At 34.7% G+C, this 13,159-nt stretch overlaps 1 protein-coding gene across 3 annotated transcripts in view; it reads left to right on the top strand.

Annotated features, from left to right (window-relative positions):
• The window catches only part of CNTN5 (contactin 5), a 602,350-nt gene that overhangs the window by 411,733 nt on the left and 177,458 nt on the right, over positions 1-13,159 (top strand). For all 3 annotated transcript variants that reach the window (XM_015638959.3, XM_015638922.3, XM_015638933.3), the window contains exon 7: positions 8,891-8,986. In XM_015638959.3, coding sequence (XP_015494445.1) covers positions 8,891-8,986 — 96 coding nt within the window. The remainder of the gene's footprint in view (positions 1-8,890; positions 8,987-13,159) is intronic.

The raw sequence follows: 13,159 nt of genomic DNA, 5'->3' as shown, positions 1-13,159 counted from the left end.
AGAGGAGAGGAGAGGAGAGGAGAGGAGAGGAGAGGAGAGGAGAGGAGAGGAGAATGCTTCATGTTATGCAAACTCTCTGACACTAATATGTGCAGAATTAGAAAACAAGTGACATAGTGAAAAACATTAGAATGCAAAGAGAGAGATGGGAGAACTGAATGCCTTTAAGAAAGCACTTAAACTGTTTTAGCCAAGAATTTATGAAATAATGAAACCTTCTAAGGTTTAGCTTTTCTGATCAGAAAAATAAATAAATTTTATGCCATTACTTTGCAACACATTAGATCATTAAAGGAATATTCAGACCACCTTCACAGGGCTATTAATTGATGTGCTACAGATTACAGATTGAAAAAATCAAAGTACATAGATGGCAATTTACAGCTGCTCAGCCGACTAGTGCCTATTTATTTATCTTTGATGGCTCTTGTACATGATCATATCTGAAACTGTGATTTACAGTGACTGATACTGCCTTGATATTAAGAAGAATAACATGCTCCAACACAAACTGTTTTATGAAAAATATTACCTCGCATCATATTTAAAAACCTGCTACCTAGGCAACACTCTATGCTTGGAAGGCCTTCATTTCCAGTTGAGCTATTCAGCTAGGACCAAGGTCTTCCAGATTTACTCCTTGCATGTGTCCAAACACTCAGTTATGTTGTCACAATTGACTTGTAGGTCATGCCAGGCACTGCAACTCTTAGAGAGGATCAAATAAATAATTTCTGAGAGATTATGACCTTCTTCTCTTCTTTGTGACAAAGGAGAAGTGAAGTATGGAGGCATTTATACACATTAGTCTCATGAAAAGTCATGCAGCAAAATGACCTGTCTAGAATGGAGTCAGAATTTGACGTGTCATGTCCCATGGAAAAGGTGTCTACAAGCCTCCAGCTGTTACTGAAACCTCAACAATCATGCCATTCCCCAAACCTTAGATCTGAGCAGTGGTTCTCAGATGTTTGTCCCAGTTCATGCATATAATGACATTCTGAACAAAATATGAAGAATTCAGGGAAGGAAGAAAATAGCAACTGAACCATTATTAAGCATCTTACATATTATCTTCATAACAGGGACCTTGGGACATCAGGCTTTTATTTTCTGCAGATTCTTTTTCTGTATCGCACCAGCAAGATAGTCTCAAATACAGACACTGTGGAAGTTGTAAGGTTTTTAATTTAGATGAGCTCAGTGTCATCACTTCTGAACTTGGGAAAGCTTACTTCTTTTGCCACCTTTCCCTCATAAGAAGAATTTAATTTCTTAACTCTTGTATACCCTTGCTTCTGATAAATTCCAGCTTTGCCAAGGCCAGCTTTGGAATTTTAGAGATGTAAGAAAAAGAATCTTTCAGACTAAAGATTTTCAATACACTTCTGAATATGTGGAAGTGAAGACATTATCTTATTTTAGGACTCAAATCCACGAACTAAAAGTATTAAATACATATAAGAAATGTTTTAATATACTTTCTATTATGAATTTGCTCAATGAAATACAGAAAAAGTTATCTTTAATGATTTGTTCACCCAGAGGGTAAGAAAAGGATTTTTTCTGTGTACTACTGTTACAGCCTTCTGTGAACCACAGCACCTACACAGGAATTTTCCAATAAACTATATGGAGATTTGTCACTGCCCATTTCATATCACATTGTATGTTAAGAAACTGTACTATGATAGTCATTCTATATTTAATCTTCCAAAATCCTAACTGACTGTGATCTTTAATTAGTAATTAAAAGAAGGAAAAGTCACATCCTGTTGAAGAAACTCACAATAAAATGAAAGGTTGCTTGCAATATATCCTTGAATGTTTGTAATTAATTTAATTGAAAAAAGTGACTGAAAGAAAAATCAACAAAAGGGGAAGGAGGACTCATAAGAAGAAAGGAAAAATAATAAGAAATTAAAATCATGTGTATAGGATTTTTACAGGTTAGTATAGCACTCAGTGTCAGGAACTTCTGTGTAAAAGGTTGGAAATACAAATGTGTGTTTCTCGAGATGCAGATAACATTATGTAAAACAAAGTGTTTAAAAAAATATATTGCATATATTTCTCTAAAAAGTGAAAAAAATCTATTTGCTCAGAGGCTCTTGAAGCAGTAGTATTTATTGACCCACTTTACTTTGGTGGTTAAATGTTGGCATCTGTATTTGAAAATTTTTCATTTGCTGCTTAAGATTGGTTGCTTATTTGTTTGGTTTTAGTTGTTGCTTCTAAATGACAGAATGAAAGGATGAAAAACACTTGACTATAATATTTCCACTTGATTCTGTGTTTTGCTTGGAAATTGCATTATGCAGACGTGAAAGACTGCTGAGAAGCATGCTGAAATAATTCTTGTGAGAAGAGATGAAACCTGACAGACACAGAATGATTATAACTAATTAATCATAACCATCAACAAGTGTAACCATGAACATCCTAATTATTGTGAACTTAACATGCCAAGTTGAATCATATAGCAACTCTGTAGTTTTCAACATAATCTTGTTATTTTATTCTGTATGTAAATATTTCTTCTAATTCACTTTGGTCCAGTACTTCAGGATTCATGAATGCAGAACTACTGAAATTCAGGGACATTTTAGTACTTACAAATTCCCTTTTTATCAAGGCTCTGGGGAAATTTAAGCTTTATTTATGATACCGATGATATTAATTGGTGTTATTGAAACTAGGTGAAACAAAAGGAAAAATTCTTCAAAGCTCTGAATTTCCTCAACCTTCCTGGAGTATTCTTCCATGCAAAATTAGATTATAGACAAGACAAAAAAGTGGAAGAAACGTATCAATTCATAATTTATATAAAATCTGTGTAGGATCGCAAGTAGTGAATATTTTAATTGAAATATAGTATTCTTTTTAAAAAGTGTGACATGGTAAACAGTGGAATAGTCTATTTTTTGTCTTTTATAAAAAGTTTAAGTTTTTAAATAATTAAAAATTAATAAATATAAATCATCCAAATTGGGAAAGAAATTAAAAAGAAAAAATAATTGTAATAGATTTAATATAGGATTCTATAAATAAATTTAGGAAATATTTATATATATATTAACAACTGAAATACAGTACAATATGATAATAACAAAAATAATACTTACAATGCTAACAATAGTAACAGTACTTGTAATTAAAAATGAGAAATAGAAAGAGAGGAGGGGAACAAAACCCAGGAGAGACAAGAGATGCCCAGTGCAGTTATTCACCACCCATTGATTGATGCCCAGCCCGTCCCCCAGCAGCGATCGGTGCTTCCCGACCAACTCCCCCCAGTTCATACACCGTGCAGGATGCTCTGTGGTGTGGAATATCCCTCTGGTCAGTTCGGGTCAGCTGTCCTGGCCACCCTGCCTCCCAGCTTCTTGAGCCCTTCTCACTGGCAGAGCACAAAGCACTGAAAAGTCCTTGACTTCAGATAATCAGTGCTCAGCAAGAACCAGTACATCAGTGTTTTGTCAACATTATTCATATAAATCCAAAACACAGCACTGCACCATCTACTATGAAGAAAATTAACTCTATTGCAGACCAAACCAGGACAATAGGATAGTTAATTTTCTCTTTAATAGATTGTATTATGGTAGAATGTTTGGTCACATTAATGGATTCATGACCTCACTGTGATAGAAAACGTATAAAGTATAAAAAAATTTCTACTTACAAGGTAAATCAGCTAGACATAGCTATGACATACAGCTACAATGAAGAACAATCAACAGTAAACCAGGTATTTTTAAATGGTTATCATTTATAAAAAATTATATAAATAGAAATACACCATTAAGGACAGAGAAAATTCCTTTATTTGACTATTTATCTGCCTTTCACAGTGAAAATTTAGTTCACGGCTATTGAATCAATAGTACATTAAATTTCGTGCTGACACCATGGTAAATAAAAAAGTCTTTTATGTTTCCAAGAACACGGCCATGGAGCATCATTATTCATAGATCCTTCTTTTTATTTTTTTCTGAGAAAAAAATATTTTTTAGTATCTGAGAAAGACTCTGAAGATGTTAGTCTCAATATAAGTACAGTATCTTTTCTCCTTTCTTTGTTTTTTAAATTTTCAGAGAGAAATCTTTAGCCAGTTTCCTTAGTTCCGTGTCACCTTTTGTTGGCACTCCCTGAAAAAATCTGTGTATTGACCCCCTTTCCTTCAAACTCTTTAATGGCTCTGCAGATGTACACAGACAGAGGTGTCTGTCATGCAGGCTTGAGCTACATCATTGTTTCTCTATGCTCTATTTCTGTTTTTTTCTTAGTAACATCTTTGAGAAAAAAAAAAAAAAACCTTTTTCACATCATGTCAGTCTGGTGATCCATGAAGGATTAAAACCTTTCTGGTAATAAATAATAACAGCAGCAATGATAATAAACATGATGCATTCTAAAGTGTTTGAATCTTGCCCTTATCTTGTCACCTAAAAGTCATATGGTAATGTGAGTTTTGAAAGTCCAAGATGTATGCTTTTCCCATTATCAATGGTGAGATGATGTTTCAGTCATCATTTCACATTTCACACTTTTTCTAGTGAAAAATTTCGATAGTAGAAGTTATTCTCAGGTCAAATGAGTGACTCTACTAATACAGCTCTATCTACTTAATCTGGTATGCCTAGAAAATAAGTGTATGTCAATATAAAATAATCTATTAATTTTCTTGGAGTTTTGGATATTCTGAGTAAGTATTGTGTTTAGTTCATCCAACGTAAAAGTTCCCTATACAGTTAGACGTGATATCTTTTCAATGCCACCTTTCATTCTTCCATAGCTTGTGTTTGTGGGTTATTAAACAGAACATTTATATTTTCCCTTGTTTAGAGTGTACAGTCAAATCATGTTTTTGATTTAGGTTATAATGGGATTTTGAAAAACATGTTTCAATGGAAATTTTTTCCCTGTAAATCTTACCTTTTTTAAAGAGCTACAATTCCAGCTCAAGGTCTATTTCTTAGTCCTGTCTTTCAAATCCAAGGAGAGGAAGGCTACCCTATCTTAGTGACAATGCAATAAATAAATTTGTCCTTGGCCTGACAGAAGAATCTTGCCTTGTGTAGAGCTATTTTTACCTTATTGGAAAGAATATTGCCTGCTTTATACTTGTCTTTAGGTATCTTCAGAATATGTCTTTAAACATTTTAATACATATCATATTATGTCCATTTTAAACTCCATAATAAATTTGCATATAAAATAGTTTAAACTTACAGAACCGAGTTGGCAAAGGACATTGTTCTGCACCAATCTAATTTCTACTTTAAAGTTAAATTGACTGGTTAAAGTCACTGATAATGAAGTACAGAGCCTTTTAGAACTTCCATGCCAGGTTACCAAGCAATAATTGCCTACAATAAAAACAAGATCTGTTTTTCATCTTTAATTTGATCCTAATTTCATAGTTGTCTGTCGACTGTTGACTGGGTCACAAAAACCTGCTGCCCCCCTTAGCTGCAGCACTGATGAACACAGTGAATGAATGATCCCTCCTGTGCATACCTAAAATCCAAACTGCAGTGAAGGTGACTTGGAAGGCCATTAAGTGATAAAAACTGCTCCAACTTTTGTAAAAGTCCTTCTGTCAATGGCAGAACATTTCCCCTTTTATTTAAATGTTTATTTTGTTGTTAGACCTGCAAAGCTTTTTGGTTGCTTCAACTGCCTTGAGGTTTTTCTCATTTATTTCCCTTTCACTTTCTGCAGAAGTGTTCCTTTTTCTGCTGAGTCTTACTTAAACTGATAGTCTCGTGGTGGTGTCATTCTTCCACAATGCAAATCAATACATAGGTATAAATGCTGAGAGAAATCCATGCTTTAGCTCGTATCCAAAGCATGGGAATAGTCACTGTGAAGAGAGCTGCACTACCTGGCAGCTCCTTTAGATCAGATATATAAATTATTTTCCCAAGTTTATAACTTCTCTCAAAGATCAAATACCACACTGAGCTAATGTAAATACACTTGCAATATAAATTTGACATCCAGAAAACTGCACCAAACAGATTGGGTTTAATGGCTGGCATCATCAGTATGGAATTTCTCTGCTATTTCCCTTTTACAGAGGACACCACTCCCCTCTCACAGGTCATAGGCTAGTGCCACTATATAAAAATTTTTAATTGACTAATTTCTTAGCAGTAAAGGAAATTTGGTTACTCTTGTCACCTGCACTCCATCTAAATGTGCTTTGTGTGTTTTGCATATATATTGTTAATAGTAAGTTACAGTAGACAGGGTGGCTAGCACTTAACTACATTTTCTCAAAGTGGTCAGTGCTGTTTCTTATGTTAAAGAGTATGGGAGTTATGTAGCTGAACCCCAGGGACTGCTTTGAAAATAACATAGTATTTGTTATCACCTTTGCCACTAGCACGGAGATAAGAGTAAATTAATCTTTCAGGGCAAGAGATGGAGCACAAGAAAGCATTTTCTTATCAATCGACTATATACATCACAATAAGGTGAAGGAGAGACTCGTTCTGTGTGGGGCATTCTGACAAGTCACACAAGGTACAGGTGTACACTGCAGCAAGAATACTTAACCCAAGGCTAGTGTCACTGTGTGAGAGGTTACAGCTCCCACCTCCAAAACTGGATTCTGTTGACCCTTTCTCTTATTATCTACCTCTTTAGAGTTTTAAAGTGAATTGAAAGGGATTTGTTTAAATTTTTAGTAGCTGCCTATTTTTCAGTGTGGATAGATATGAAATGGCTTAGATGTACAAGAAAATAATTAAATTTTCCATTAATTTGATTTTTCCTTGTTGGGCCTATTACTTTAATGTTGGGAAACTGCAAGCATGATCCTTCACCTTTCCTTCTTTTTAAGCTTTTCTACATTTATTTGTTTTACAGCTAAATCCCTTCTTTTGTACCTGATAATCCTTTTTCTGCAGTATGCTAACAAGAAATCCAGTTCAGAACAAACAGATACTCAAAAACCACTGAAATTCAAAGGTCTTTTATACTTTCCTCCTTCAGTTTGAAAATAATTTTTTTTAACAAATAGAAACTCGAGTCATACATATATTTTAAAATTAGAAAAAATATATTGGGTTTTTGGTGAAAAAAAATGTATATTTTTCTATCACAGCATGCAATAAAAGCAGGAAATGGAAAAAAAGGTATCAAAAGGTTGCTATCACTAATAAGAAAATAACGTTTGATTACCTGAGGCCTTAACTAAGAAAAGTTTCAATTACAAGGTGTTCTCCTATCCAAACTTTAATGCAGCGATGTACCAGCCCACTATTTTCTGGGCACAATATAATGATTATTTTTCTGCAGAAGATGCTGTCAGGTAACATGCATTAGGAAACACTTTTAAAGATAAATTACTCCAGAATGTATTACAACCCATGACATGCTTATTTTAAAATGTTTAAATTTTTAATTATCTATTGACTAGCAAAAGTTTTCAAAGTTCTGTAATGTAACCCTAATTTAAAAAAAATTCTACTGGACCCTACATGCCTTTTCTCTATTCAAATAAGATACCTATTGTTAAAATCAAAGCACTTACTTATTTTGGCCAGAGATAGCACAAACTTAAATGTATTTAAATTTTAGAATTCTTCCTGTGCCCAAAACATAATTTAGAAATGTGAAAAAAAAATCAACTCAAACTACTTTTGAAAATCATTGGACTTCAGTTTTATGCTCTACTAGGTCTGAAGATGTGGAATTTCAGCATCTGACAGAGAAATACCAACTGAGTGCAGTTAGGAATAATTCTGCTCTACCTGTTCAAAGTGTTTAGTGGTGTCTGACTCATGCCAGCACTCTGGGCTCTGAGCAGAAATTAGGAGGTATTGCTACAGATCACTGAATGTCAGTGAGAGAAGCTCCCACTGGCCCAATATATTCATATTTCTGATCCTCATTTAATGCTTGTTGAAGCTGCTGTATCCTCTTCAAAGATATCTTGTTGCTGCTCTCTTCACCTTGATCCACATCAGATAGAAATGTCTCTAGAAAGCCCCTGAGAGAACAGAGGTTTTAAACACCATCACTGGCTCTGAGGAATGGAAGAAGACACCAGTCTGAGGGCAGAACTGAGCTCTCATATCCCTTTACTACAGATACAAATACTAGGGCATAACTATCCACCCCAAATATGAATCCATGTTCTGTGTTCTGTGTGGTAAATGGAATAATAGGATCTTCTGGTTGAGAGGCTTTAAATAATCACAGTGAACTGTTCATAGCAGTGTCCTACAGTTTTATTCAAAAAATTTGTGTTCCAATAATGGAATGTTTCTTATTGCCCTGATGGAGAGAAACTTTTGGAGGGAAAATATGTTTGCCCACAGTTGGTTTGGGCTTATAGCACCAGAGAAATCAGAAGGAAAGTATGTGAAAAAGTAAATGTGTTATAGAGTAGATTTGGTTTTAGAACCAAAGTTTTGATTTTCCTTTCTCTCATCACCATGTGCTGTGTGTGTTGTCCAAGTGGCATCTGCCGCATCATCAGTCTGGATGTTAGCCAAGGTGCTCCCTCCAGTTGGATTTCTTCTTTTTTACTGTGTATGAATCCCTTCTACCAAGGAAGAAAATCAAGAAAAATATAGTAAAAAGAAATGAAATAGCTATTAAATATATTTGTAAATGGCATATATATATATATATATATATATATATAGTCTGCTGCATATTTTTTTAGTGCTGCAAGTGCACTAAAAAAGGAACAAAGTGCTGATACAACATAGAATTTTTTTGTAATGGAAATAGATTTATTTTTCTATTATCGATCAAGGTATGAAAAAAGGAACAGTCAGCTTTAAAAGAGGAAATAAAATGTAAGTCACACTAGACACAAAATTTAAAATCTTTGGTATGTAACTAAAATGCTCTGTTCTTTTGATAGATCTGGGAAATTTTAGCGGTCGGACAAGAAGTGCTGTATCTGTACGTGAAGGTCAAGGAGTTGTTCTGATGTGCTCCCCTCCACTTCATTCTCCAGGTACAGTATTCTGCAGCCTGTATTCGTGCTCCTCCTTTACATCACTATTGGATGTCCAGGATCTTAGATACAGTCTGTATTTGATTATGGAACTTCATAATCAAGGTATCCACCATTCTTCTGGCAGTTTTTGGAGTATCAAAGGACTAATTTAAACTTATATACTGCAAATGCCAATGAATAACAGAAGAGTTTCTGTTACAAGACTGTCTAATTCCTAGTGTAGAACTTGAATGTGACAATAGTCTCCATGCTATCATGGTGAATATGCAGCCTTGATGTCACAGAAGATTGCTTTTAGTGTTTAGAAGCCTTCAGAAATTGCTGCAAATTCAAATGTCATGATACTTTTGTTGAATACAAATTTCATTTCCTTTTCAGTAGTAGAGACATGATTTGGTTGCTTCCTTTCACTGTATAACTTAGTTTCACAAAACTGCATCATTGCTAAAAGTCAGAATTACCATAAATTCTATGAAATGCCTGTGGATTCCCACATGAAAACATAGGTATTCCAGGGCGGTTACTTTTTTGATTTGCAAATTGATACTCCTGCAAAGTCTGTAGACAGCTAGGTACATCCTTATATTTGCATGTCATATAACACCTGGAGACACGATGCTAGACAGAATATCTTGTTTTTCAGAAGATATACTATAGCCTATCTTTTTCTTCTCTGGGAAATGAGGTATGTACTGAAGGGATTTTCCTACTCCAAATTTTAGGCCTGAAGTAACACTGCAGATGGAAGATCCTCAGAACATAAAATCTCTTCTGAGTTTCTGTTAGAGAAATGTGTTCAGTGTCTATTATATTATACTATACTGCATATAGTATATTATACTATAGTTTATATATACTATTACATGTAGTATACAGTATACTATATTATACTGCAAGGATTGTTATTGCTGTATTACAGTTATCAATGCCATCTCTCTGCTCTTCTCTCTTCTGAGCAGATTCTCTTGTGGTTGCCTTTACAATCTCTGAGTTTGACACTGCAGTCTATATGATGCAATTGAGATGATGTTAAGGCCTGAGAGTGATAAGTAAACTGAGAGGGAAAGGTGTAGGCAGAAAAAGTGAGCAATGGTTTCAGCAGCACATCTGAATTTCATTTCCTCAAACAAACTGAGAACAAAAGGATAGGAGGACATCAATCAAGAGGGAAAGTATAGTACACCTCTTAACAATGGCCATTCCACTAAATACATATTTTTTTTATATATCATCAAAACATTTAGAATTCTTTTCCTGAAATTATGCTTCTGAGTTTTATTTAGTCAGATTTTAACACAGTATTGTACTGTAACACAGATATTGCCTTTGATAGTGAAAACTAGTATCTTTCATTTTCATTACCGGGACAGAAAAACCCCTGCTGTGCAAACTACAGTGCTCAAAAACAGCATTCAGTTGTTTTAATTTATATTGTTTGAGTACCAGTAGGCTATGCCAGCAGGAAAAGTACTTCCAGAAATATATTTTTATCCTCTGTTGGCATAGTTTTTTCACCATAGCTAAGCCAGAAAAGGTTTTACAGAGTGACGGAGTAATCAAGAAAAGCTGAAAAATTGCACTGATATGCAGATGGAAACACAAGCGCCTATCAATGGGAAGGGGACTTGGCCACCCTTTCTTTTATTCATTCCATAATGCAAATAATGCAGTTCTTCATCCAAAGGGCTGTCAAATACTGGAACAGACTGCTCAGGGAAGTGGTGGAGTCACAATTCCTGGAGGTATTTAAAAAGTGTGTAGATGTGGCTCCTAAGGACATGTTTTATTGGTGGAAAGAGTGCTGGCTTGAAGCTTGAACTTAATGATCTTAGAGGTCTTTTCCAACCTAAATGACTCTGTGATTCTATCACAGGCAATTTGCATCCAGCTCCCTACTTGCAAAGTACTGAGGGCCAGTAAGTACTTGTGGTACTGCAGTGGGACTGCAGGTGGTATTGATACAATGGCTGGAGTCTCCCTGGAAAGGGGAGACCTACCTCCACAGGCCTAGTGATATTTCAAAAATAAATCATTCCACAAAGCCCTGTCAATAAAATACAAGACATTAACAAAAGCTGACTACCAGATCAGAGTTCATTTGTAAAAAATAATTCTGGACAAAACCTGAAATTTCAGAGGGAAGTGTATGAATTTAATTCTGAAATTAAGCAACAAATATGAAACTTGCAGGTAAAAAGGTCTTTTGACAAGCAGAGTACTTCAAAGGTTTATTGTGGAGGAACATCTAAAATTTTTTTTAAGCATTCTGTTTCTTGGTACTCCATTTTAGTTTCTGTGTCTGATTTGCAAAGGTGCTATTATCTTCTAAATAGCCCTAAGAAATGTTCAACATTAAAATCACCCAGGAGACAAATTTTCAAGTGTATTCTAAGATGTTATAGTGGATATATCTAAGCTAAAAGCTATTCAGAGCATGTTTGCAAATGTGTGAACATCTCAAATTAACAAGACCATGAGTTATGGGAATGTTTATGATGATAGAGAATTTTCTGTGGATGAACACTGCAAGCTTTGTAATATTGATTTATTTACGTTGATCAGAACCTTTAGAAGTAATTTTCATTTACTTATCACATGAGATAAATCCTTGATACAATATCAAGCCTAATAATTCTCCACAACCTCATAAGGAATTTGTCCTTCAACAGAATCCCACTCCTCAATCTCTCCAGTCAATAACTGCATATGAACTTGCTCAAGAGCTTCAGCTTGAGCCCTTTTAGACAATGGCATCAGCAGCATGGGAAAAGACAGATGACTTAAAAAAAGAGCACTGTATTAAGAGAAATATAGTTTTATTAACATGTTTTCAAATGGAAGATAAAGCAAATACTTTTGATTGAATAGTACCTACATTCCATTCTTACAGAATACAATTTTAGAAAAAATCTGAAAGCCTTTGCAAAGCACCACTGACTGAAAAAAAATGCTACACTAACTTCTTTTGACAAGATTTTAATCAGAAATGCAGTTTCATATGCATATAAACTTGATTTCTGTTTATTTGTGCTGGGATATATTATCAAGAGGTAATGCATTAAACATACAAACACACACAAACTTTTGATGTATTTACATTGTTCATATAGAATTTCATTAGATTGTTGTCCAAATATTTTACAGTGAAAACAGGGAGGAATGTGGGGTGGTAAGCACACCTGAAATAGATCCTGAAAATTGTAGTGCAGATTCAGATGAGAAAATTATCTTTTCAGTTTAATAAGTGAGTTTTTTTAAATTACTGTCATCTTTGCTGAGAAATAGCAAGGCAACAAACTGAAGGAGGTTTTTCGGAGAGACATTACCCACTACTTCAGAATGGTGAAGGAAAATATATTGAATGAAAAAATTTTTCTGCCAATTCCTTGTGTCAAACAGGCACCAAGAGATTGTCACCTCCTGCTTTTCCTGGACCAATGCTCATAAAAAATGCTGCCTCTAACTTCCTTGGGAGTCCTGTATCATTTTGATGTGACTACTCCAGAAGCTTTCCCACTAGCAATGTTTTTGTTGCTAATCCTTAACTTCTCCCCTGTGAAATATATTAAATGTGAATAACTTGATCATTCATAAACGTAACACTTTATCTTTTTTTTTTTTTTTTTTTCTTCCATAAACACAATATCTGATTCTTCCCAATTATTTCTTTTCTCCAAGAGGGGTTTCCTAGGCAGTTAACTCTTAGTTGCCCTTGCCAAGCAAGAGTTACATTAATTACTGACTGCTTAAATAACAAGCTTTGTTTGATGTTTCCAATTTAAAATGCCTCTACTGTTTTCTTTCCATAAACAGGATTATGGTTTTTCATTGTGGTATTCTAAAGGATGTAAATATAGGGTTTTATTCAGTCATTTAATCATCTTAATTACAAGGTTTACCATAGCAAGATTAAAAATGAATGGAAGTTTTCATCCAGATTTACATGTTTCCCTCAGAATTAATACTTTCAGCTGAGCTTTTTAAGGCTTTTATTCAAGGCTTTCAGTATGAGCTTAATGGAGAACGACGATTCCCATTGTTAGAATGAGTAGAGCTCTGATGCACACAGGGAAAGGCAGATGTGTGCTCTGTCCTGCCTCAGAGGGATGCTGCTGTCTGGAGGGAGCTCTCCTACATAATCTATCTGCAGCATGTAACATCTGCACAGAT

The sequence above is a fragment of the Parus major genome, chromosome 1 (assembly GCF_001522545.3).
Source record: "Parus major isolate Abel chromosome 1, Parus_major1.1, whole genome shotgun sequence".
Classification (NCBI taxonomy): Eukaryota; Metazoa; Chordata; class Aves; order Passeriformes; family Paridae; genus Parus; species Parus major.
Note: the sequence above shows the minus strand (reverse complement) of the source record. Positions and strands in the feature narration are given on the sequence as shown.